The 27867-nt window shown below is 35.4% G+C and overlaps 3 protein-coding genes across 8 annotated transcripts in view; 2 read left to right on the top strand and 1 right to left on the bottom strand.

The window, feature by feature from the left end:
* The window catches only part of LOC116297984 (ATP-binding cassette sub-family C member 1), a 14671-nt gene extending 12573 nt beyond the window's left edge, over positions 1 to 2098 (top strand). The window contains exons 26-28 of the mRNA XM_089026948.1: positions 289 to 455; positions 519 to 713; positions 1219 to 2098. Of these exons, the coding sequence (XP_088883074.1) occupies positions 289 to 455; positions 519 to 713; positions 1219 to 1327 (471 nt within the window). The 3' untranslated portion in view covers positions 1328 to 2098. The remainder of the gene's footprint in view (positions 1 to 288; positions 456 to 518; positions 714 to 1218) is intronic.
* Positions 1585 to 27867, bottom strand: LOC116297989 (QRFP-like peptide receptor). Of its 3 annotated transcripts, none has more exons than XM_031706327.2 (4): positions 27662 to 27867; positions 20654 to 20760; positions 6412 to 6520; positions 1585 to 3523 (listed from the first exon to the last, which is right to left on the bottom strand). In XM_031706327.2, exon 4 carries the CDS (start codon positions 3503 to 3505, stop codon positions 2408 to 2410), a length of 1098 nt encoding a protein of 365 aa, XP_031562187.1. In that variant the 5' UTR covers positions 3506 to 3523; positions 6412 to 6520; positions 20654 to 20760; positions 27662 to 27867; the 3' UTR covers positions 1585 to 2407. The 3 variants fall into 3 exon arrangements, with proteins under 3 accessions (XP_031562187.1, XP_031562186.1, XP_031562188.1); XM_031706326.2 differs by lacking the exon at positions 27662 to 27867 and adding an exon at positions 23389 to 23529; XM_031706328.2 differs by lacking the exons at positions 20654 to 20760; positions 27662 to 27867 and adding an exon at positions 9599 to 9906.
* Positions 13738 to 27867, top strand: part of LOC116297987 (galanin receptor type 1) — a 29156-nt gene continuing 15026 nt past the window's right edge. Inside the window, exons 1-4 of one of the 4 annotated variants that reach the window (XM_031706313.2) lie at positions 13738 to 13816; positions 19485 to 19578; positions 19682 to 19712; positions 22106 to 22216. The gene's annotated coding sequence lies outside the window, so the exon portion shown is untranslated. Of the gene's footprint in view, positions 13817 to 17777; positions 19579 to 19681; positions 19713 to 21780; positions 21870 to 22036; positions 22217 to 27867 lie in introns of those variants that run through there. The other 3 variants (XM_031706314.2, XM_031706312.2, XM_031706316.1) reach the window with 3 other exon arrangements.

The following is a 27867-nucleotide window of genomic DNA, read 5'->3' as shown; positions in this document are numbered from 1 at the left end:
GGAACGTGGTCAACTCAGAATATTACACACTCATTCCAACGTGAAAGGGTAACCTTAGTTACCACAGACCAATGAGTACAATATGAGATTATGAATTGCTGTTTCAATTCACTGATAAAAGTCTTTGAATCTCATCATCTCTGCTCCAAATGGTGTTCAAACACTGACTACCATATGCAGTCAGTTAGAAAGTATTTTATTGTAAAACCCAGCAAAAACAAGCTTTTAAATCTTTCGTGCCATCAATGCATCTTACACATTAAGGATACCAAGTGTTTATCTTGTTAGGATCCCGTGTTGTTTTCTGGTACGTTACGGTTCAACCTGGACCCGTTTGATAAATACTCAGACGAAGAGCTGTGGAAAGTCCTTGAAGTCAGCCATCTGAAGCAGTTCGTGTCGGGTCTTGCTGAGGGTCTGCAGCATTCTGTCTCGGAGGGAGGAGAGAACCTCAGGTATGAATGGATGAACGGTAATTTTATTTTAACACCTATGTTAATTATTCTGGGTTTTTTCAGTGTTGGTCAACGTCAGTTGGTGTGTCTTGCTCGTGCTCTACTTAGAAAAAGTAAAGTTCTGGTCCTGGACGAAGCGACGGCAGCTGTGGATCTCGAGACAGACGAACTCATCCAGAAGACCATCAGGACTGAATTTGCTGATCGAACAGTGTTGACTATAGCACATCGACTCAATACTATCATGGATTACTCCAGGTAAGGAGGTGTGCAATATGGTGGCTGTATAGTAGTGTAGTGGTGGGGCGTTGTGGATTACTGAAGGTACGATATTATGACAGTGATGTATAGTGGTGCAGTAAGGTGTGGTGTATTATTGTGATGTAATGTATTGTATTGAGGTGTGGTTTGATTTAGTGTATTCGTGTAGTGTATTGAACATAATGTGATCAGTAGTGTAGCTCGTTGTATCGTGAGGGCCGTAGAGTGGTATGTAATTATATTATGCATTGTGTTGACATGTTTTCTGCTGTGCAGTGCACTGCTGTTGGTTGTTTAATGATGTATCGTGGTGTTGCGGGGTGTTGTGTGGTATGGTATTGTAAGCATGGTGTTGCCTGATGTTGTGTGGTATGCTAATATGCAATAGTGTGGTGTAGTGAGCTGGTACTAGATGTAATAAGATGTGCTATAAGAAAGTGTAGAGTTTCGTTATGCAGAGTCATCATATAATAACATGTTTTATGTCCGTAATCATTACCAGGATCATCGTTCTTGACAAGGGCTTCATGATGGAGTTCGATACACCTCAGAATCTGTTGTCCCAACGTGGTATTTTCTTTGGGATGGCTCAGGATGCTGGTCTTGCTTGAAAAGGAATCAAGCTTAATGGCTTTTCGAATTCATGCATTGATTACTTCCAAGCTAGGGTAACTTCAGTTGCAGAAATTTCAATTTTAGTAACGAGAAGGGTGTGAAAGTATCGTTATTATTAGTATTTTTTTATCATTTTCGTATTACCTAGAAATGTTTTCCATTCATTAAATATTATGCATTTTCGTCACAAATCCTTTCAATTTATTGCCGAAATTCGTTCGCCCTTTGCAGTAATTATAAATAGATTTATATGTTACTCAGTTTTCGGTTTTAATGACTATTTAGTGAGTTTAGTAAGTTTTACGTACCCTCATGGTACGTAGGGTATAAATTATATACATATATTAAAAAAAGACTGGGTCGAGTTTGCATGCAGTGCATTACGGGACTTTGTTAGAGGAGCAGCTTGTTAGAGGACGAATTAGACGCCATCTTGAAATAGTTCCAGAATGCCCCGCAATGCTAACTCAACCCAGTTTTTCCTCGACCTTGGAATGGTTGATAGAACACTCATTCAACATTATTTACTTTGAAAAGAGATATCGTGACAAAAAGGGAGCAAAACTTTGCTCGAGGGAGTAGAAAGCACTCGCCTCAGAACAAAGTAATTTTACTTGGGTATATTTCCTGTGGGAAGTGGCGGCCATGTTGGAGGTTTTTCAACAATGTCATCCAGCATTTTAAGTTTTAGCTCTGTCAACCATAATGTGGTTTATAAAATCTGGTTTGCTTTTAATATGTAATTGATTAAATTATTTATAAGTTCTGGCCTATCTCTGATTCATCAGTTCGTTTTGCTTCTTTGTAGTATCGACAAGACGAAGTTACTGATTGGTTACTTTAGGGAGCCAATGAATAGTCGTAATAATCGCTCCATGTCACGTGGGGAAACGACATTTTATCGATAAAAATGTTAATATCAGAGAATGGAATGGGAACGAGTATAAACTAAGTTGTCACGTGATGGTTACTATGGTAAAGCTGAATCGAAATCATCATTTAAAGTTAAAAAATTCACTAGAAAATTTGTACACCTAAGGATTTTGGCAGCTAATATCGAGCGATTGGTCACGTGACTATACGTTACTAACAGTTGTGGTAGTTGACTTTGATCGAGGGATTTTCAATAATTCAAACCCTGATAAACTACTTCCTTTCCGTAGTCGCCCTCCTACTTGTTTGTCAGTCCTGTTCAAACAAAATTTCAAGGTGGACTTAACTTCTTTGCGATAGTTCTCGTTAAGCATGGTGTAGCACAAGGGGTTGGCAGCGCTGTTGGCGAATGTTAAAATATTACTAAAAGCAACGACTTCCCAGAAGTATTTGAAATACTGATCTGCTTGTCCAAAGTCCAACCACATCCACATGATATTGTTCGGCAACATGCAGGCTGCGAACAGCACCGTTACCACTACGAGCATGCGCACTATCTTCCTGGTCTCTTCCAACTGTTGTCTTCTTAGACATTCGGTCACGAATTCTCTCTTTCGTAGCTCGCCTGCTATGCTTATGTAAGCCGTTGCTATGACAATGAGTGGTAAGACGTACTGTGTGGTGAAAAGAAATGCCGTGTAGATCTTTCGCGTGTGGTGGTTTTCCCATGACTCATCGCAGGAGTTGTCACTGTAGCGTAATATGATAATATAAGGACATACAGGGATTATGGAAAACACCCAAATAAGAACTATAAGAATTTTAGCTTTAGAAATGGTGAGCTGTCTTCGAAGTGGGTGAACGATAGCCCAATATCGCGTCAAACTGACCGCTGTCAAAGTGTATATCGATGCAAAGAGAGCTAGTGTTTGTAAGGGATACAGAATCTTGCACATAAAAGCCCCGTAAGGCCAAACGTAGTCCATCTCCTGAACAGGAATGTCGAATGGAATACAAATACACGTCAAGGCTAAGTCAGCGATGGCCAAATTCAGAATAAAGTAGTTCGTTACTGTTTTCATGTTTTTGCGTCGAAGGATGATCACACAAACCATAGAGTTCCCTAACGCACTTACAAGAAAGATAATCACATACAGAGTGAGTTTTAAGACTCTTGCATGCTTTGCATACTCTTCGAGTACTGTTAGTCCAACACGGGCCTCACTTGAGTTTGTTCGATTACTCGTACTCAAAAACACATCCAAAGGAGGGGCCGTTGTAAGAGCACTTGAATCAACCATCTTGGTTCTCTACCAAAACTACAAGTGCAAAACAATATGGCTATTAGTACAATTTAGTGTTCTTTTTACAGTTGTCAAGTACAGATGTTGATCTTCGCATGTCTTAGGCTGCGTTCATGATGCATGGCAGAGGGAGGGGGGTGGGGGGGGGCAGGTGAAAATTTGAAATGTCCAGAATAATTTTCAACACCCCCCCTAAAGTCATCAGAAAATACGATCCCCCCTAAGCAAGGCTTGTAGTTTCTTCCAAAAATTGTGCATCCCCCTCTTCCATTTTTCTGATAAAAATTTGTCCATCCCCCCTTTTTCCTACCAAACTTTTCCCGATCCCACCTCAATTTCACCTGGCCCCCCCGCCATACATTATGAACGCAGCCTTATAATGAGAAATGACACTCACAGACACAATGTCTCGAACTTTTTCTCTCTTACAGGTGTACTAGACACAAAGCCCCGGATGTATACGTAATTATAACTGATTCCGATCGGTTAAACAAATAACTAACGTGAATAACAATTTTTAGCTTTATAAGCCGTAATACACAGAGAATAAATGGACAGCTTCCAAGTGATGAATCTATTCCTTATGAATAATGATTTTAAAGTTATATCAATTATGACAAAATGTGGGTGAGAATTGAGAAAAAAGTACTAAACACTCATTTTTTATCCTGAATTTCTTATAATAATAGTAGTAGTAATAATAAATCTTTATTTATTCTCACTAAATGCGATAGCACACAAGTGCTAGTTTGAGCGAGCTAAAGAATAAATAGCTATGACAAAAATATTAAAAGAAAAAGATACACAATGATATAAATATATAAGATATATAAATACAAGTAAAATATGAGAATAAATATAATGTCACTGGATACTAGCAAGATCAAGTTTTGAAATTTGCCGGTATCTGAAAGAACTAAGCTTATATTATTAGATGTTCTTATATTATCCATCAGAGAGTTCCATAATTCAGGCTCTAAGTATCTTATTGCCTTAAGTCCATATGTTGTTGTATTAATTTTAGGAGTAGTTAAAATGTGAGACCCCCTAAGATTGTAAGGTGTAACATTCAATGCTTTAAGAACTGAAATTGCAATAGTTATATATATATATATATATATATATATATATATATATATATATATGTAATGTTGACTTGTTGGCCTTGGTTAATAGAGAGTGATAATCACTATCCCTATCTTGATAAATACTTCTTAATGCTCTTTCATTTAGTTTTTCTAGTTTTTCGGAGTCACTTTTTAAGCAAACATGCCACACAGTAGCACAATAATTAAGGTGCGATAAATGAATTGTATAACTTGATTTTAGCATCAAGACAAATAAGGCGTTTGCATCTATTAAGACACTAATTTGTCTACTAATTTAGTGAATTGTCAATATCATCGAATTCAGGCGTAAAATGACGTGAATGTCAACTCTTTCAGATAACTTTTGACAAGGTATCCATGAATAGGTAATTCACACAAAGAAGTTTATTCAATCTAAATAAAATGGGGAAACACATATTCAACCGCTTCATCGCGATAAGCGAGATCACGTGAACTCACCAGGAATGTGATCACGTGACCTGTCCAAGTCATCAAGTCAAGATTTATGTTAAGTTAAATTGACTGGCTGAATGGGAAAGCATTACGCCCAAAAAGAAAGATTCAATGTTTCATAACAATTAATGAGATATAATCACGTGATGTCGCTAACAATGCGAGGCACATGGCTATCAAAGCTATCCAGTTCGAGTTCCGTGCTGTTTTATGGCCATACCGTGGGAAACGCCACGATAACGATCTCTAATTAAGCCAGAGTCAGAGTATAGATATATAGTACTTTCAAGATTACGCAAGTATTGGCACAATGTTTCACAATGTGATTGGCCAATCACAAGTGAGATTAGTTACATATTAGATAGCTATCAATCATGTTTCAATAGAGTGAGTCGTTTGGTATCCTACATTTTCAACCGATCAGGAGGATCAACCTCGTTACGTTCTAACGTTCTAGAACACTATTGCCTTTGCTCTAGGAATGTATCGTTTTAGGTAACGACTTTTTTATCGCACATTATCTTAGGATTTAGGCTTTCCTGAGTAGATGTTTAAAGCTAGCTTCACAGCTTCTAAGTACTTGTCAGGTTGCCCCCTATTTTGGTCAAAAAATAAATATTCATAATGTTTACTGGCTCGAATGTTTTAGTGTTGTTGTTTTGTTTTGTTTTGTTTTTGTTTTGCTTTTTGACTTTTTTGTTTGTTTGTTTGTTTGTTTGTTTTTTATTTCTTATTTTATGGCACTGTTTATAAAAATTTTAATTCTTCTTATTTTTCTGCTGGCTTTAGTTTGGCTTTAAAAGGTAAAACAAATGTATTCTCTTAACCCATACTGAACGATATTAAACTATTAAAAAAATTTAAGTTTTTTTTCCGTTTTTAAGTTAAAATGTACTGTAGAAGAAAATTGAAATAATTTACACAAATATCCCAACAGCTAATTTTTAAAACTGTGGGGAAACGTTATACGACAATCGCTTGTTTCTGAGCTGAAAGTCGTAAGACCGACAAGGGTTACACAACTTAAGTTCAACCTAAAGACTTTAATTTTGTCTGGTATGACGTGAAAATTCAACAAAGCTGTAATCGATCCTCAAATCATCTGATGGGCAATGTCTAGGGAAGCCAAAAATAGAAAATTCTATCCTAAACAAACACGGTTTACTTTTATATTTGCTAAAATTATCGTACAAGACCCTTGGGCATTTAATATTTCTTTCTGTGCGTACTCGTTATACTAGCAATGACATCTTAAGAATTTTCACTCTGAGCAAATAATAGATATTTCGCACCAACGAAAAAATTTTGTATGAATAAAGAAGTGTTGAAAGATAATCTTACCTTAATTTTTTTTCTTCACAGCTATGAAAATTTTACTACTGCAGTAGTTTTGGTGATTTTCAGTTTTACGAGAGGTAGTTTTCTGGTTCTTTTCTCAGTTTACATTCTTCTGCAAAAGATAATAGAATTTTTCAGTACAACTGACTACAGAATTAGATTCTTTTGGTTTTTAAGAAATACTCTAACAACCAAAACAGAGTAGTTTTACTACTTCATTCTCTGCTTGCAGCGAATGACGAGGCAAGGAAATCTAGTCAGGTTATTTATACAGGTGTTTTGCTTGTTCCATCTTCCATTAACTAAAGTCATAAATCAAGCGCTTTCCGTACTTTCTGTTTCACTCTCTTATCTTTAACCGTCGTTTTTTCACTCGAAACTAAGAGATATCAAACTTAATGGCTGTAAATCATTTCTCTTTTTAAGCTCTTTTAATTAACGTTGTAGTAACTACTCAAAATGAATGCAAAAATGGTGTAAAGTATCAAAAAGATTAGCGTAAATTTGTACAACTTTGTATTGAGTCGTTTAAGGCCCCGTCCACACGTATCCGGAAATTTTTGTATCCGCAATTTTTTTTTTTTTTTTTTTTTTTTTTGCGGATACGGGTTGCGTCCACACGTGTCCGCAAACTTTTGTGTCCGTATCCGGAAATTTTACGAAAACGGATACGTGTGGACGGCGAAAACGATTCGAATACGCTGCGTGTGGACGCAAACATTTTCGTATCCGTAAAAAATAATTTGCGGATACAAAAATTTCCGGATACGTGTGGACGGGGCCTAAAAAGGACCGACGGGGTAAAACGGAGTAGAATAGTTTAGAGACGCTTAGTGATAATTGAATATTTCGCACGCCTTCAGGCCAACTTTTATGTAACATTATCAAGTTCATACTCCTGGACCCTTGAGCTACAAAAAACAAAAGTATACGTGACTTAAAAACACGCAATGCAGACTTAGTTTTGCTGTTTATTCATTTGTTTCCTTTGTTCTTGTTTGTCTTTGAATACTTTTAACTTATTGGGTTTAATCGTTTGTTCGCTGTTTTTTTTTTTTTTTTTTTTTTTTTTCTTTTTCTTTTTCTTTTTCTTTTGTAATTTTCGCGCGTTCGTTCGTTTGTTTGTGATTTGTTGCTTTCTTAATTCTGATAATTGTTTGTTTGCTTTTCCTTGTTTATTCGATTACTTTCGTTTAAAGAAGAGGAAGTTGAAAGCCGAGCTTACATAACTAGCGAGATAACGTAGCTACAGCCTCAGGCCCCCTTTCCCTAAAACTAAACCTTCCCTATAGTTTATTAATTATAATTCATTATTATTAATATATCTAAATATTATTTCTTTCAAGGGCGCCATTTTTGGCCCAAATGTTTATTCTAGCAAGGAATCCACAGCGTACTAACTTACTAACACCTGTGTTTCGAAACGTAGTACTCAGTAATAATGAATATCAATACGACACAGGAAGAAGGATACATGATTAAATATGCATTAAAAAAATGGATTTTGGGATTTGGCCGATGTTGGGCCGTGCACGAGATGTCGTAACAGAAACATGTTGTTTACAGAAAACCCCAACCCTAACCGCGACTTAATTTTTTTGATATGAATGTTTTTATTAAAAAGAGACTGTGGTTATCATTTTTATTTTGATTCACTCGTTTTTTCTAGTTAATTCGTTTTTCTAGTTCTTTCGCTTTTTTTTCTGTTGTGTGATGAATTTTTCACATGTTATTGCGTCCTCATCTTTAACGTTGTTAGAGGACGTTGTCAGGAAAAAATTGTACTTGACGTCACATATTCGCCATATCGTTAGACACAGATGTCAGAAAAACAAATGAATGTCTTTAATTAAACATGTACCAAACTACAGGTCTAGCTCCGCGCCAAATATAGAAATCAAAGAAAATTAGGATTCATTGAAATTTGTAGTAGCTAGAACTTCGAACGATTTCTGACTCTCTTTGCCGAAGTGATTTCATTTTGTTTTATGTTTGTGTGTATTTCTTTTTATGGTCAAAGATTACTTAATTCATAGTATCAGAATCGTTAAATATAATCTTCATCTGACAATTAGATATATTCAAGTCGACTTCGGAAAGATTCCAGTCACAAAGATCTATGACGAACTGGAGCATAATGTATTTGGCTTTGTTTCACCTACTTCGTCCCTTAACAGGCCTACAATGCAAAGCAATACAAACTCGAACCAGTTTCCCCCCATAACCTTGGAATGGCTCATTGAAACGACGTTTCCACGTATTGAAAATCTCAAAGCAAATTTCATTTGATGCTAACTAAGATAAGGAAAATCTTAAACGTATTGCTTAAATTTTAAATCTAGAGTAAAAAGATTTTTAAATATTTGGACAGCAATTCCTTGCCCCATTCAACAAAACTCTCTTGATACTGTATTCATAAAACTGAACTCCCGCGCAGAGAAACCCATCTCACAGCAGAGTAGGCGTTCATTTAGCTTCTCAAATTTCTTTTTGAAATAATTACCAAAAGCTAGTTCTCCTCTCTTTCATCAGAATAAACCCTCACGATTTTTTAAATTTAATTCGATCAGGAACTGAAGTCGAGCCCTGAATATTTCAAATGATTGTCCACAAAGGAAATATTTTTTATATCAATAAGTGTATATCTTGGGAAAGAAAAGTTAAATTATGCAGGAAAAAAGGACGGTTCTTTGTTGCTAAAATTATTGTAATAATACAACACTTGAAGGGTAAATAGTAATAATACAGTCTATATTTATTAGTGTACTCTGTGGTTTTTTGTAGACTACTATAAACTACCCTATATAGCCTAGGCGTCTATTCTATTAACATATGAATTATGTATCAAACATTTACAACAGTGAATATCTTGTCCGATGAATCAGTAAAAATATATTCATGAATCTGATGAAATAAGATAAAGAAAGGAAAGTTACGCTACTTAATAAAAAAACTAATTTTGCAATAACTTATTGGGAAACTATGATTTAACTAGAGACTTAAAATATTTTTTTGTGGTTTATAGTCAGGCAATATTCAACATATATCATAATTTTGACTTGTTTCAAGATAAAAATCACTCATAACGTAACTCTAACTTTTAAGAATGATTTTGTAAACGAGCATTGAAACTTCAAGAAATCTAAGTTCATTTCCTGTAGTATATTCACGAATGATATGTGGTACTTACTTACTGCGCTGAAGGAGTTTCTAAGCTCTTATAGCCACGACAGCCACTACAGTAGCTACTGAATAAAAATTGGAGATATCGCAACCAAAGAACGAAGTATATATTGTGCACTCGTCGTTTATCATAGGAAATCTGCTTGTGTGGTGTAGATGCACGATACCGCAATAGTGGAATACACGGCTATGTTGAATCTATTCTATTATTAGGACTGTAACAGACTTATTAAGATTTTTTTTCCTGTTTGTCACTCATGCGGATTCCAATCCCAATTGCGTCCAGGTGTGAGACGAAAACAGAAGTTGTGCGGTGAATTGTTGAAAAGTATTTTTACTAATGAATAAGTAACAAGAACAGTTTACTCGAAAAAATATCTTTTAAAAAATGAAGTTATCCGTCTTTCGAATATTTCGTTTGAATATTTTAATTTTCAACCGCGCCTTTCCTTTGTCGTTCTCCCCTTTTTCGTTTTCATTCATTCACACTTTTAAGTTATTCATTACCTTCTTCGTGGATATCCGAAAGAAAAACAAAAGTTTAATTAGAAATTGTCGCATGTTGCAAATCAGGGGACTTAAAAAAAGACATTCCCGACATTACTATTTCCTAATTTTAGTGATCACTTGACAAACATTTTCTTTTATTTATTCTAGATTCCGTTTCTCTAATATATCTAGAAAACTTTTCTCAAATGAAAGAAAATCGTAGCAAATGACAAACAAAAGTAGTGAATCGAGAAAAAACGCGAAAAAACGGGAAAAAAAAAAAAAAAAAAAAAAAAAATCAAACAAAACAACAAAACGAGGAATATTAAAATCGTTATTACAGTTTTAGATTCATTAGTATATGTTGGCAAAACAGATTGTGCCCATTATTTTTTTCCCGAAGATTCAATCAAATTTCTGTTGTCTGATATAAAACTCTGGAAAATGTTTGTTAATTTGAATTCTAGTTCCATCTTGTGCAACGCCGGTTCTCATCAAAATACAAACGCCTTGACGCTAGTGCTAATTTGTTTTGCTTCGAGTATCGAGTTTGATTGAAAAGAGTTTTCAAAGTTTCAAACTGTGCCGGATTGAAACAATACACAGTTAAATTCTTTGAATCAAAAGGTTGAAAACAACGCTTTTTCTTTGAGTATACTTTCGTTCAATTGTGAATTGTAAGTCAATGTTGTAGTTAGCGAGAAAATAGCAGAAAGGAATTGTTGCAACGTATCTGCATTTCGTAGCAAATGTATGAATGAGTGTGTTAACTATTCATAAGAGAGTGTCGAAAATAACAATAGTTAATAAAAGATTCTACTTACAACAGTTTTCCAAGTCTATCTTGTTCTTAATAGCTTTCTCTAAGCTCAACGATCCTAACCGGAATAAGAAAAGACTTCAACAAAAACAATAAGCCGGAGAATCTGGAATCCGAAGCTTTGCTCGTGAGCCCATCTCATTGGATATTTTTTCAATCTTTTCTTTTCATATGTAAACATATTTTCGTCTAAAATTTCAATTATAATATTAAAAAAAACATTGCCTAAAGTAAACATATCAAACCTAACTGATTTGTTATACATGACTTCAGTTTTTCTTAAAAAGACAACTTAATCCTTGAAGAAGAAAGAGAATGGCGCCAATCCTTAATCGGTATCAAAGAAAGCTTTTGTCAGACATTTGTCAAGCTCAATAATGGAAAATATCTAAATATTGAATATTGAACCATTCCTTTTCAAGTATGCAACTCTGTTCTATGTAAATAACATGCTCTCTTTTCCCATGAAGTGTTAATCGTATTTACCAAAATAATTTACCGTATTTCTAATGAATATTCAGTGAAAATAACATTTGTATTGAATCAACTTATTGTTTGTCTTCTAAATTATTGAGTTTTTAAATCGATCTTTTACTCATGCAGTTTTGAAAAGAAAAATATAAAGCCTCTCCAAAGCACAATATATCATTTGAAGAATTGATAACTACGATTTTGTCGATTTTTTTAGGGAAGCGACTTTTCAACTTGCCTTAAAGGATACTCATTCTCGTGAATTGTTGCATTTTTCCTCTATCGTTTTCGCGGTTACCGGCAATATCGAACCTTTTTTGCTCTTCACTTTCGGAATTCTCGTCGTTCTCTTTCCCAGTTTAAGTATATTAACGACGATATGAAGTGGTGAACTCATCAGCTTTCCATACAACCATTGGTTCGGCTGAGATGAAAATAGTCGAGTCGAGCCACATTCATCTAACTAAAGAAATTACTTAAAATCAAAGATGGATTTAGAGATACCTGGTCTGAGTCAATCGGAACTATCGCTTAGAGTTTACAATGAGGTAATATCAATTCAGTATATTGCATGTCAGTCAGATAAGGAAACTCTTCGTTATGGTTTGTTTTATGCAGCCTTGCCAAGTAGATAACTAAGCACGCGTTTAGGGGCCCATCCTTGACTGCAAATGACCTGTAGAGTGGTTTTAGTACCTATTTATAGTTCATGTACATACACGATACGACCTGCCGTAACATTGAAATGGCTTCCCATAAGAAGGCTATTTGTATGAGTGGGAAACATAGGGTACTGACTTACAGCAGTACACGGTACACGACTAACCGTAACACTAAAATGGCTTTCCATAAGAATTTAAATACCTATACCTATGTACAGCATGTTCACGGTGCGACTTGCTGTAACATTTAAATGGTTATCGCATGAGTGGGAAACTTACCACATCATAAGAATTAACGTAAAGATTTATTATCGTAATGCATGGGAAACTTCTAAATGTACACGGTAAGAGAAGCCGTAACATTAAAATGGATTCCCATTGTCTTCTAGTAATTCAGGAAATCGCAACGCTATGGTCTCGGTAAGATAGGGTATGGCTACAGTGAGGCTATGAATTTAACGTTTCTCACTGATACGAAAACCGCTCCTGATTACCAAATATGGTTGCAACCGAAGATAGTCTTCTCGGACAAGGACTTAAAACCGTAGGCCCTGTCTCCTAACCCTTCCTATAACCTACAGTAAAATGGGGGACATAAAAGAACCACTGAGGATGTAAAAAGAAACCCTGGCAGTGACCACCCTCAGTGCCTCCACTTCATACTAACCATCTCTCATGTTTGTAAATTGCTTAAAAAAGCAATCTGTCATTCACAACTCCATGTAAAGCGCTTTTGATTATATCCACATAGGAAAGGGCGCTATATAAATCATAATCATCATCATAATCATCATTATAGTCACCTTCGCAGTCTGTGGGAATCAAATCGTAAAGTTAACTGATTCAACTCTAACTGAGTCAACGAAGAGCCGATTTGGGTTGAGATTAATAAAAAAAACCGGTGCATTTTAAGACCATTTCCTTTCTTCTTTTCTATAGGCTTACTTTGACATTAATTCTTTTTTGCCTTTCTTCCTCGAAGCTGTAGTTTCCTTTCTGCTGTGAGAGGATTTTCGAGGATCACGTACGGACGGAATCATGAAAAAGTTCACCGAAAATGAAAGCCGCTGTAAGAGTACGTTAGATAAGTGTTTAATTAGACACTGTAAATACGGCGGAGAGAGCTATAATGTGTGCCGGCGTTGGCCGATGGTGTCAAAGCTAACGTAAAAGGAAGTGTTCCTAATGAAGTTGACTTATATTGAATTGCATCACGCGGATGGATATAGGTTGGGTTGTGTTAAACGAAAAGAAAGAAGAAATCTAAGGATCCAGTTCTGTCATAAATCTAGCATAATGGACAAGACAAAACAAAACAAAAACAAAAACAACGTTAACGACAGTCGCAAATTTAAAAGCTACTTGCGCGAATGATCATCCGAAAAACAGAATTTTCTTTAAAAGAGCCTCGAAAGAGTAGCCACGCCATGCCAAAAGCTATAATAAAGAAAATTTTAAAATCTTTGAATTTATAATATAAAGTCAAAGTAACCGAAAGAACTTTATCAAGAACAAAGTAATTTTTCTTTTCATTTTTCTTTTTCATTCTATCTTTCTTTCATTTATAATTTAATTAAAAGAACCTACTGACATCAGTATTAAGAACCCCAGAGCTGCTGACGCGAAACATTAAACAAAAATAAGCTACAAATAGCAAAACATAATCTTTTTAACTGAAACATTTCCTTTATTCCTTCAGGAAAGATGTTATCAGTACGGCAAGATGATCAAAAAATTGAAGCAAGAGCATTTTGCTCTCAAGCGGACGAGGGAAGTTTTCTATGTAATTGTTAAGTGAATATATATGTCATATCGTGGGCTCTAAATACTTATCTATAGGTCGCTCAATGGAAGCCGTGATTCTAGCTTGCGCATGCACTCTTACATCCAAAAGGCACGAAAAAAAATCGATCGCACTTCGCAATGTTTCTTGGGAATATTTTAAATTCAAGGAAAGCCATTCGACTTGTTGACTTATTCACTGTTGAGAGTTATTGGTTTGGCATGAAAAAAAGTATATTCGTAAATGTAAATTCGTAGGCTTGAGTTTTTCAAAACAGATTTTTTTGATCCTTTTGAGAGTCGGAAACAACACTAGGAAACCATTTGCAAAACCTTTCGTATATTATTTAACATTAAAATGGTTTCTTTGCGTTTCCTTAAAACCAGGATAAAAGTTTAAAACGCTATCTTTTATTAACGGCTTCAATTATGCTGCGCATGCTCAGACAACAAATTTTCAAGTTAATTGTTATCAATTAGAATTTCAGAACAATCCATGCAGAGAAGGATGATTAATAGGATTCTATATTTTCGCATGACCATGTACTACATATAACAACTTAAGTCGCCATAACAAAATCTGCGGTGGGAACTCAAAGTCAGTTTGCTTGTCTCGCGGGAGGTTTTAATCTAGCCACAGTTTCTGAAACATCTGTGGGTCTCTAAGACGAATAGTCGTTAGGTCAGTAAAAAAGGTATTGACCACCAGGACAAAGTCTGCGGTTACTGGTAATTGGTCAATAAACTTTATGTTTTGATTTTAGACGCTACCCCATTTTCTAGAACGTCTCAGTGCGACCTTATTTCTTAGGAGAAACAGTTGCTTTGAGTACAAAATATATATGTTGAATAAATTAGGAAAGAGTTTGTGGTTATCGGCAATTGGTCGTAATAGGATCAAAGAACTTCGTATATTTATCTAAGACATTATCCCAAGCCTTTTGCATTTGATATATCTGTTATTCCACGGACTACACGAAATAGTCCGGGGTAGAAGAACTACCTCAAAGAGAAACCTTTCATTGAATTTTTGAAATATCAAGTCTTCTTTTACAGACTTCTAAATAAAAGAAAGTTTGAAAAAAATCTTTATTCTTTTCATCATTTTATATTTACTAACTATTATATACATTTTGTTTTAAATATTTACTAGAAATTTTATCCTCGGTACCAGGCCACAATTCGACGCGGAGAGGGGCTCAATCTCGTACCCAGAATGCTTTGTCGTCAGCTGGGTCGGTCCGCTGACCAAAGATCCGGAGGATTCTGAGCTCGAAATTGAAAGGGGTTCGGAAAGAAAATGGAGTAAATCTGTCTTGATTTCTTCCGATTTAAATAGGATTAAAATCTTATAAGTCAATATTTATTCTTAACCAACATTCGCAATAATATCGTAATAACTGAGTTATAAAATAGTAATTTAATAATTTATTATTTAAGGAGGAACAAATTCTACTAAATCTCTTTGCACTGGAAAGTTGAATGACACCAAATTAAAGTCGCAGTACAGCCGGCTTAAGAATCCGAATTAAGAACTTCTATAAAACTTGTAGAATTAGATTTGAAAGATTACAGTGTTGGCCTGATTGCTTCTACTGTTGTCATAGGAAAAGACGTTTGGCGTCTATTTTTAGAAAGGCTCATAAACTAAATGGATAAGAGATTAAAGAACTCTCCTGTAAAGTTTTATACAATACGAATAGTCTAGTGCTTTTTTTTATCTCAATATGGAAATGAGACAACGGCATGCAGCGCAAACGTTAAGAATATACGAGGAATTTTGGTACGAGAAGAAAGAATATGGATATTAGTAGCTGAAGTGGGTTTTTTCCTTCCCCGAATTTTAATCTCAGATATTTGCTGACTTTTGTAATAGATTTTACCTTATTTTAATTTACACAGCCCCTAGCTGTGAAAACTGTACTATTGACGGAAGAAAACAGCAATATAGGCAGTATATTGTTTTTGTAATTAATATTATTCACGAAGGGCTTTTGTGACAATAAATAAAATCGAAGTCATTTTTTGGGGGGTCTATTTTAACCAAGACACAGAAAATTTTTTAAAATGAGAATAACTTTGAACTATTAAGAGTTCGAATTTCGAATTGTTATCAATTTTGAAGTATTCACCAATTCCTTTATTATGATCGCTTTCATTATGGGTTGACTACCACCACGCCTTCTCTTGCGTTTTGAATTCTACTCATTGAAATGAAGTGCAAAGTACAATACAAAAAAACGAATAATTGAATAGATTACTAAAACAAAACAAACTAATACCTTTTGCTGAGAAATTAAAAACAGGCTGAGTTTGCGATATCAGGATATGAGTTTTATGCCTAAGGCATAATCTATGGGTTGCAAAGGTGTCTTTAATTACGCGATACCATAATCTGGTATTATCTCCATCTGGCTGTTGAAGGAGATGTCTAAAATGGAAGTGTGAAACTTCTCGATAACACAGCGACGAACGTTGAATAATTTCTTGTTAAAATCATTAAGAAATAAAGATCTACACTGGATAATAAGAACAAACCAGAATGCTTTTAAAAACACAGTTTTTGTGTTGTTTCAAAAGAAACGGGGGGAAAACCTGTAATTTTTTTTGCTGGAATGTTAGATGATTTATTTTCTCGATAACGTACGATTGACAGAGAATCACCTCAACTTATTAAATTGAAAGAAATGATATTTCTTTTGAAAGAGGACAGTGTTCTTTTATTTTGAAGAAAACTCCAGTTTTAATGATCTAATTAATTTGGAAATGTAAATGTGCATAAAAGAGGATTCTTGTATTATTAATTCTGTAGGTAACTTACAATTGTACGAAATTCAAAACCCCGGTTGTAGAATTGCAAAATTTATCTCACCTTTTCCATCATAGCGTCGTCCTCGGTTATATCAAATGCCTTTAAAACGTTGTTTTGTCTGTTTTACAGAAGCCTCTCTTCAATTATTTACTTGAATGTCACTAAAGCCAAATGATCAAACCACCAATCGCGATGAACTTACCCGCCTCTCTGGAGCTCGCCCCAGGGCGTCACGGTTTGAAATCAATTTTCCGACAAAACAAAAATGGAAGTTGACATGCAATCATTATCAAAAGTGACATGTCTATGACGTCATAAATATGCTCCGTTATTTAATGGCTTTAGTGACTTCGGGACTTTCGTCTGCGAATTTAAGTGAAAACATTGAAAATACATGAGGGTTGTCTTGCCAAAAAATATAAAAATAATAAGATGTTTCGTATTAATGGAGTTTATCGAGTTAGGAAGCGAAATATTCATTTATAAGAAGCATGTGGCGTTTGACAAACGCTTAATATGTTTATTCAAACACATTGACGTAAGTATGATTCACTTTTTATCGGTTTTGACCAGATGATAATCTATCTGAATGAATTTAAAAAGTCTTCTATTAATCGCCATTAATTTGTTAATTACATCCAAGATCAAAAGTTTGATATAAAAAAGGAAGGAAAAGAACGGAATATTTGAGAGAATATAAAGAGGATCACTTCAGAATTCTTCGACTGAGAGGAGCTCTTATTTAAATCGTTTGAAAACACCTTAACACTCAGAGAAGTCGGTCCATTTTGTTTATATATTCTGGTCATTAGCGATTAGATAAGATCTGGGCAACACATCCCATTAACAACTATTACACCCCCCCCCCCGGCTATAGCACCCGATCGAATAGAAGCAAGTCGTCACGAACTTTCTCACAATGATGATGCTTCACGTGAAGCTGGAGATCAGAAGGGCGTAGGCGTACTGCTAAGAGTACGTAATTAGTACTGAAATGATCTTGAGATAACGACTTTTTTCGCAGCAGTTTGTCTAATATTAAATAAGGAAAACCCAAAGGTATTATCTGCCCCACCCCCTCTCACACCCCCCCCCCCCGCCCGGCCCCTCCCTCTTCCCCGGCCCTCTCCAACGCCAAACTCTTATGTATGAAATTTTAAGTAACAATTTTAGTTATTCCAAGTGCCTAATAAAGCGGTCTCTTTCGTGTTGGAATAGCTTTCGCACCTTAACTTACATATAAGATTTTGTATAAACCTTTATACGTGCAACACACACTGTACCCTCCCTTACTTAATACCCCTCTTTGCCTCAGCCCTCTTAATTTGTAATATTTCATATAACAGGGAGACATATCCATTGTTAGTAAAAATACACAGGTGATTATTGAAAATCTCGCGTGCTGATTGGTCGAGAAACTCACACTATAACACGATAATCACCTCCAGCGATAATCCAAAATGGCGGCCAGCCGCTTTGTTGCTGTTACCAGAAAAAATGTCTTTTATCTTCTTTTTATTCTCTAATCTCTTTTCTTCTCTATATATACTAAAACAATTATTTGCCTCAGCGAATAATTGTTAAATATTGTGTCCCTCCAGCTGTTTCCTTTGTCAGTAGCAATTAGCCCATCAAGATCAGCCTAAATGATGATATATGCAGGCTTTCTGCTTTAGCTTTCTGCGCTTCAGGCAATCATGTAAATCCATTAATTGAGCAAAAACCTTGAATTTTGCCGTTCTTTTAGAAAGCGTTTGACATGCACATGTGAGCTGTTTTTTATGTCTGTGTTCTAGCAAGCGTACAATACGTTTGCGAATGATTTGGAGCATGTATGAAAATACAAACAAAATAGTCAAAAAAGGGAATCGTGATTTTAAAAGATATACGTACTAGATTTATCGAATGGAAAACAAAATGCGCAAAATCTCTAGGAAATAAAAAAAGGGGAAAAACATGAACTAGACATTAATTTTTCAAACGTATCTAAGCCAATGCCAACTTTCTTTGTGCCATATTGAGGTACATGACCTATAAGTTTTTTTGGAACACTAGATCTTAGGTAGCTTTTGCATAAAACCCCGTCTACACTACACTAAGATTTTCCTAGACGAATATCTCTTTTGAAGGATGAGACAAAAGATTTCATATTTCCGAAAATTGCCACAAAAATCGCCAGTGTAAATGGGGCTTTAAATTTCCGGTTACTCATATGTTCCTGTTATCTGTAGCTTCGAATGGACAGTTTTTCACTCAGAGGTGCGATTTATCAGAGCTTTGTTTTGATTGGATGAAACCGATACCCTGTTGTGAGCATGTGCAGTACTACTACTTTGCGTTTGCATATCTTTTGGTCTCCGTCCAGCTAATTCTAATTTCTGATTGGGAAACTAGTAATGGAGCTGCGAAACTGGTCCAAACGAAAAAATAAATCATAATTTGGAAGTTAAAGTAAGTTTTTACAATAACTTGAATTTACCGAACTCTTTCTTTTTCTCGCCAAGGCAAAAAAAAAAAAAAAGTAGGACACTGATAAAGTACGTTGAAGCCTTTTTAACTGGTCATTCCTCAATCATGAGAAACCTCACGTTTTTAGTGGCTTGAACAGATATTACACAAACGAACTCTACGACCGAGGCGCACTTGAGCGAGAGAGCCTAGGCTCCAGCCTAAAAGTACTGATAGTATCCTGGCAATGTAAAGGATAATTATTTAACTATTGTGTTCCAACTTCCGGCTTAACTCTGTAATCTCGTGTCAATACGGAAGCAATTATCTTACGATTTTAGTGCTTTTACTGACATATGGGAATAATATTATAGCAAAAATAGATTTCAAATGGCAATTTTATCCGTAGATCGAGAGACGAGCTACCAAGGCACTTAGTGAATGGCTAGCTATAGGTACTCACTAGAATCATTTGAGTCCTGACAACGCCGCCCGTAAAGATGGTAAGTGACACACTAAAGCAAGACTAACAAAGTTTTAGAATATTTCTATAGTCATTATCCATTAATTATAGATAATTAAAGTAATTATTGTCTTGTTCTCTAGTGATGTCAAGACGACGCCAAGGTTGGTAAAGGTTGGTAAGCTAATTAAGGGTTAAAGATATCTGGATTCAATTAATTCGAAAAGCAATTATCCTTCTTGTCTGTCCAGTTTGTCTTAAACAGGACTAAGCTTTGCTTTGATTTCTTGCAGGATTATCTTGCCGTGTAATATAATATACCGCCCGGATACAATAGAAACATATAATTGCACGCCTTAAGTCAGTCTTAAAATTAAGATTTAAGGTGGCTGCCTACTTTTGAACGTTCGATTTGAGCCCACGATGTGCGCGCGCTCAAAAACCGCTGAAAAATCTACAAGATTTTATTGAAGAGCCATACGCGTTTTGAGCTTCAACAGGGCGAAACCCTCAAATTTTGCACGGGACTCTCTATCTTGTATTAGCTTATTTGAATAAACTCCTAAAGATCTAGGTTATATCAACATTTGAGAAAAAGTTAAATATTCTAACACATGAAAAAATAGATTTTTGTAGGGAATTTTGCTCGACTTTATGAGATTTCAATGTATCTCTTTGTCTTTTTGTCGAAAATAGCAACGTGTTATTGTAGAATGATTGACTAGCATTCATTCGTGCAATCATAGAGTCTGCAAATAACTATTATCTTAATTTTTTTTCTAATCACTTCCGGTGGCGCAATTTTTGCTCCAAAAGCTCGCGCGTAGACTTCCATTAAATGCTGATTATCTCGAAAACAAGCTCGGGACACCCAATTTTTCTTTCCAGATTTGGAATCAGCATTAAATTGCAATTCGGAAAATCAAAGTTTTAAAAAAAGTTTAATCTTTTTTCCAAAAGTAGGCAGTCACATTGAATCAAATAAACATCGATTTAAAATTTAAAAAACTAACATAAAATAAAGATCAGTTAAAGTTATTCTCGTAGACATTTGACATCATTTGACACAAGTTACATCAGAACATAAGAACGAAAACTCACAGCAAAATGATTACCTTTTAGCAAGATTCACAAACTTGCAAAATCGTCATTCGTGGAAGGAGATCAGCAAAGTAAAAATCCACATTGAAGACTCAACGATTCTGGCCTTTATCGAGAATTTCTGTCGTAAAAATAGAAAGAAACAATAAGTTTTGAGGCAAAACATAAGCGAAAGATGCGGTTTTCTCAGTATTCAAGTTATTCTAGCTAAGTTAGATGCCACTGACGAGTTTAGCCTTTTATGAGTTTTCCACTGAATAATTCACGAAAGTCCAACTTCAACTGCTGACTGTAACTTATACCAGTGAAAATAGTTTCAGTCATTTTCGGCTTAGTTTATATTTCTAATTACCGTGATATTTTGCCGATGTCATTCTTAATACAGCCATTAATAAGATCTTTATCTAAACATTCTGTAAGAATAGTATTAAAAATAGAAATGCTTTGACTTCGCGCCAAAAAAAAATTGGACGCGCGCTGCTTCCACTAGTTTCCCGCGGCTACAGGAATTATGTGACTGCGCAGTGCTGTAGTAGTAGTTGAAAAGTTATACTAATGAATGAAAATCAATGAAAATTTGCTTTATATACATAGTCAAAGTAAGTTTGATTGGAATTTTTCACATGCAAACGGAGTACTATAATTAATATGAAGTAAGTGCCTTTATCGCTATCTACTTTTTCTCGAAAATAGATAAACAGATTTCGAATTCATATCAATTAAAGTACAAATAATAAGCTCTTACAGAATATTGTATGATTTAAAAATAATCGCAAATACTTTCAAACATGCCAAAATTCTGTTTGTTTGCGGCGTTTAGTTTTTTTCTCTTGCGAGCGAAAGGCGCACGGCATTAATTTAATCCCCACTTAAATAAGTTGTTAGATATTAAAGTATTATTTTTCATTTGAGAATATTCTTGTACCATTAAACTGCAATTACTCGGGTCTCAAACAAAATTGACACCTTTATTCATATAATCAACAGAACACATGTTTCCATGTTAATTTACTTCAAATTTTTAGTGATCAGTTTTGTGTCAATTATTATTATTGAGGTCAAACAATTGGTCACTTCCATTAAAAAAATCTTAAATTTATCATTCTGAACATCATCGGGTCAATCATGGCTAGATGAATCTTGTTTCCCGCCGTGATTTGGCCTATTTATAGTTCTCTGGAACCATCTTTATTGACAATAGACTTGATACTGAAAAGGTCTATTCTATGAGTAAGTATTAAGAGGTTTATTTTTTTCTATCGATTATGAAACTAAAGTAGGGCCATTTATGTCGTGCGAACAGTAATGACATTGGAACTGCTTTGATATTGAAAATGTATTTGAGTAGTTTATTATCTTTTATTAAGTATAAAATAGAAGTGCCATTTTTGTCGCAGACATTTAGTGAAATTTGTACAAAGCTCGCCCTCAAGTAACATTGGTTTTGTTTGATCCGCTTCATCAAGGTTACGAGTGACATTTAGATTGTTGAACTTCTTGGACGCTCTTTTCAGTGGAATTTTAGTACGCGACTGAGCTATACACCAAAGGGGCTTGGCAGTTTTGCACTAACGCAGGTAAGTAAAATTAACTACATAACTTAAAATAGAATCCTGTAAGGGGTGTGAGTACGAGACAACCTTGCAGAAGTATACTATAGTCTTCTCGTATCTTCGTACAACGTACTGGGATTGGTTTATATTTTTGCTCTGAAATGGTAATTTGAAGCACTAACAAGTGGGTCGGTATTTAACTCGAGTGTGAATGGAAACGATCAGTTAGCAACACTAACTCAATCTCCAATATTCGTTATTGCCTTACTTACATTTTGCCAGCAAAATAAACCAGGATTATAATCTAGGAAACATCAACAGAAGTTCTAGCTAATCATCACAGAATAAGCTTTTAATTTCTTTCCAATTTAGTTCGCCTAAAAATATCGAAATTAGTTATTTTCCACCTCGTTTTCTCTTGTCGACGTTTTATGAGTGGTTGTGGCTCAGAATAATCTAATTGTTAGACATTAAATAAAATTGCACATCTTAGAAATAATTGCATTTCTTTTTCGACAGTTTGTTCTAGCATGCTTTCATTTTGATTTGTGTACACTTTAAGACGACTGAAAACGAAAAAAATGACAAAAACAAATCATTAAATTGAAGTCATATTGACGTGGGGATTTGATGTCCAAGGTTGAGGTTGTTTTCGAAGTAACGATAAGTTTAGCAATATGTTTCTGCGGTCTAATTAATTTAGTTATGAGTTACAAATTGCCTCGTAGCTTGATGATCGATCCTGACGTTCCTGAAAATTAAAGTAAGAGTTTACAGCTCGCGGAAGGACTCTTTAACCATGGACACTTGATTTTTTTCATTTAAATAATTTAAATGAACTTCCTACAGTTTCAAAACCCTCTAAAATGAAGCATTAAGTTCAAATACACTAAGCAAATCAAAAGAAATCTTATTTCCATTCCGAATGAACCAATGGATGATTTACAGAATGCGTTTTCTTAAGAAAGTGACAAAAATCTAGATGATTGTTCACGGTCCTAGTGTCCTTACTGTAATAACGCACGTCTTCTCTTGTCGACCCAAAGCCGACCAAAGCTGAATGGTTTCTCATCCCTGTATTTGAAATTTCATTTGCACTGTCAAATATGTCTATTAGTTTTAAGGTTCATCGTTTACTTGTCATATAAATCATCGGAATCACGCTTTTATAAGACCTATTCCAACGATATCCTTACCTTTGTTAACACGAATAAAGGTCTTTCAAGCCCTATAAAGGACTCTAATCCTATCCCTGATTTGCTCTGTGCTGGGGAAAGCCTAAACTAGGAGGTCTCGATAAAGAAAGTACAAAACACCAGACAATTAGTCCATATTTCTTCAATGTTAGGTCTATTATTAACAGCCGGGGTCAGGCGAGTAGCGAAAGAGGAGTGTCCAGATGGATGCGGGAGCTTGTCAAGAATGTTCCGCAGACTATTTTTTGTTAGGAAAGGCCAATTGTGAATGACCTTCCTGATCTAAAACAGTGATCTTATTGTAAGGATTAAAAGAGTTGAACTTCTCTCTTTGTAATACTAAAAACTTGTTTTTCATTCATGCCAGTCATTCACAACGTCCCGAGTTCTTCTGGCTCAACGTTAATTGACGTTTTTCTTAAGATCTTTACCGACTACACTTGAAATTTCTATTATTAAGATCCTAAAGGTTGACCTTATCCCCCTGAATTCAGACTGATTAAATCGCTAGAGACCCAAGAATTGAGGTTTTGCAGCTTGTCTTCTCCAGTTTTTCCCATCATGATGACTCCAGAATAACCCCAGGAAGCCTACGCTTGACTTTTAAGTGACAATATATATATTCATAAATGTAGTTTTTAATTAGTCTTTTTCTTTTGAATTTTAAGATATTAATTTGATAATTTGGCTTACAGTATTTATATATTTTGGTACCATATTTGCTATGACCGCACGGCAGAATAGCCGAGTGTGGTCTATCTGTGGCCAAATAATTACCACAGATGCGGTATTGTTTTTGTCGTCAGTACTTTTCAACGGGACTATAAGGGCTCTTTACGTGAGTATTTCGAGTATTTCGATGTACATGAGTAGCTGAGTAAACACTTTTTGAGTCGGATGCTCTCCAAACAAACGATAAACAAAAAAAGCACTTGATTCAGTCCAAGTTACCAAGACGACAATACGAGGAGTCAAGAGCTACGATACATTTGTAAGTACTTTGAGGCTGAACTCTTTGAAATCGTATCCTGAATTCTAGAGAAAACTACCTATCAAAAAACGTAAAATCCTAAAGAGAGATATATGTAGTAAATACCACTTTTTATACCTTTAAAAAGTTAGTTTTAATTCACCAGTTTTCGTACATTTGTTCATTGGTCAAAGTTGAACGATCCTTTGAAACACCTTAGTTATCATCTATCTTTTCCTTAAAACTTTTCACTTATTGCATATGCCTTTCCTTACTAATCCTTAAGCTTTTGCTCCTTCGTTTATTTTTGCTGCCTTTAACTGAACAGAACAAAAATCCCAGATAGTTATGATATTTTAGACTAAAGTTTCAGTACTAAATTGCAGATCGATTGTCACTCAAAAACTTTAGAACAAAGTAGACTTATCTTCCACCATCAAGAACGAAGAAAACATAAAGCTGTTTGTGGAATTATTAATAATGGTAATTGAACTGAGTGGAGTGCAATTTGGTCTGAAATCAAACGCGCGATTACAAAATCGCACGACCGCGTAGCGGGAGTGCGATTTGTAATTGCAAGTTTGATTTCAGACCAAAATTGTACGACACGAAGTTCAATTACCACTTTATTATATCCATTTTGAAATATTTTTTGAAAAAGACGTTTTTTCAGTTAAACCGACATGACTTACAATCTAAAAGCAGTCGATTCAAACATGCTGCCAAGAGAACTTGTTTATACTGATCGAGCAATGATTCTCATTTTGAAAACCAACACTTTCAATCCAAAACTAAAATGAATTTATATCGGACCAAAAGGCATTACGTGTATTAAGAATCGTTTACTTACATTAAATAACAAGACAATCCTGCCCAAAAGGGTTGTAATGAACTGGCTGTTGTCCAATTTACAGCCAATGCTCACTGCTTGTATTTTTACGATTTCTGTTCAATATGTTTAGATCACACTTGTGCCGACAAAACAGCAAAAATCAAAGGTTGTTTAGTCCTTCGGTTGTCCTTAAGAAGTCACTTAGCTCAGCAAAAATCTTCTTCTTAAGAAAAACTTCTTTTAATGACTGTATTTTCGATGTGTTGTTATGCTTTACAGATTGAAAAGGAAACCACTTTCCACGATCAATCGCCAAGAAGTCACATTCAAAAGATGCCGATTGCATTTTCTCCCACTGCTTTTCGCTGTAATATCTTCAACTTACTTAAGCAGTTACTTTACAAAGATGCTTTTGACGATTTTAAGTGATCAGTTGGTCTTTTTAAGTCCTTTTTACGGCTTTTTAAGTCTTTTTTTAAGACTTTTGACGGTAAAATCGTTCTTCAGAAAAAATTATTTGAGCCGTGGCTCTCTTTTTTCGCAAGAAGCGGTGAGCTCAACGCTAAGATGGATTCCTTGATATAATTGGCTAGAAAATGACATGCCTCTCTTGTGATTGGTTCATATCAGTTGATGTGCAAAATCGTGCAATTTAGAGCTCAAAATCGTGCAATTTATGCTGAAATCACTGCTGCAGGGAACCAATCAGATTGCAGGATTTGCTTGTGATTTCAAAATGGATGTAATAAAGAGGAAAACAGTTTTCGGATAAGTTTTATTTTTTTCTATTTTCGAGCAAGCAATTTATGACCTACGAAAACTAAATGTTTCGGATCATTTTGATCATGATACGCCAATACATATTTACTGTTACACAACCCTAAGAGTAGTAAGTTCTAATTACTTGAGCTTCAACTATTTGATATTTTTGAAGTAGTTTCAACCCTCAGAATGATAATTACTGGTGATTAGCGGTATAAGGAAGGGGGGCTTCCTCAGCGCGGGGGCCCTGTGGAAATGAAGGAACATTAAGACGTTGAGGATTAAATAAAGAGATGCTAATCCCAAGATAAAAACTCTTCAATCTAAAAACGAAAACAAGATCTTACGATCGTTACTAATCCACTCATCACTCAGGTTTTTCATTTCGGGAAATTATTTGCTTTCCTTGTAAATAATGAATTTCTAGACGAAAACAACCCACTGTCCCTGCAGTGGCTTAATTGGCTGGTTACACGGATGACAACATGACAAAAAGAGATCCTACAGAGCGCAAATCATTTACGAAAGTACGGCACGAGAGAAAATAGGGTAACTACTATTTTCGTTAATGGTAACTGCTGGAAACAGTTTACAACTGTGTTGGAAAATAAGAAGCAATCTTTAAAATTCATCAGAAAAAAACGTGGCGGGGGTTTGTTGCTAAAATTACGCGGAATGATTAGTATACTAGATGTCTTTTACTAATTTCAGCTAATTTCTATTTCTGTAAGATGCCGTCAAAGAGATGATAAAGAGGATGGATGGATGGATGGATGGATGGATGGATGGATGGATGGATGGATGGATGGATGGATGGATGGATGAATGGATGGATGGGTGGGTGGGTGGGTGGGTGGGTGGGTGGATGGATGGATGGATGGATGGACGGACGGATGGATGGATGGACGGACGGATGGATGGATGGATGGATGGATGGATGGATGGATGGATGGATGGATGGATGGATGGTTGGACGGACAGCGTGTGATATTAGCCGTGTGCCCCGAATACCACTGATACCATAACACACTTAGTACGTGAGATAATGGAATATATATAGTTTAAATAACTTTCCCCAAATTCAGAGCCCCGGCTCTAAGTTTTCTTAGCTTTAAAAACCTACCCTGACAAAAGCAACAGTCGAAGTAGCGAGTGAATGCGCGTGTGAGACGCAACAAAAATGAACCTCTAATACTCTCTAATACTAGTGTTAAACAATGATTTGAAATTGAAATAATTATAATAAATGCAATACATTCATAATGGGGGGGGGGGGGGGGGGGGGGGGGGGGCATTTTAGAACCGAATGTGAGCGTCAGTGGCCCAACAAAAAAACATTTCTAGGTCGTATTAAACAATGGTCTAAAATAAATAGATAGAAATTTCAATAACTAATACCACAGGGAACCCAATTTAGATAAAATTCAAGGGTGGAAATAAAATTGGAAAAATTGAAATAATTAATTATTTTTTAAATTCGAAGTCAAAATAATGTCCTCCGTATTTACACTTTCGTATTACGGAGGACATTATCTTGACTTCGAATTTTTTTAAAATACTAATACAAGATACACTCAGTAAATTTCGAGTTGGGGCTAAGCCCACGAAAACACGATAAACATCAATGCATGCGCATATAAAGTAAGGCGGATGGCCGCAAACTGAATCAACTTATTATCCAAGACTTTAGATTACCTAGCTCAATTTACCTTTTTGACGAGTTTGGAAAGTTTCTGAAGATATAAATCTTTTGTGACAAGACGCCTAGTGGACAAATAGTCCAAATAGCAAGATTCTATCAATGCTGCTTAATTGCTAATATGTGCTGAAACGTTATTTTCACTTCTTGGGATTGATTTCGCTTCGTAGTTGACGCTGTTCGGGTGATATTGGCTGTAGTAGGAGCCCGCAGTTG

This window comes from Actinia tenebrosa, unplaced genomic scaffold (genome assembly GCF_029948245.1).
Source record: "Actinia tenebrosa isolate PJP-AT-01 unplaced genomic scaffold, QUT_ActTen_1.0 PGA_scaffold0__85_contigs__length_37466705, whole genome shotgun sequence".
Taxonomy (NCBI): domain Eukaryota; kingdom Metazoa; phylum Cnidaria; class Anthozoa; order Actiniaria; family Actiniidae; genus Actinia; species Actinia tenebrosa.
This window is presented reverse-complemented; position numbering and strand designations above follow the sequence as displayed.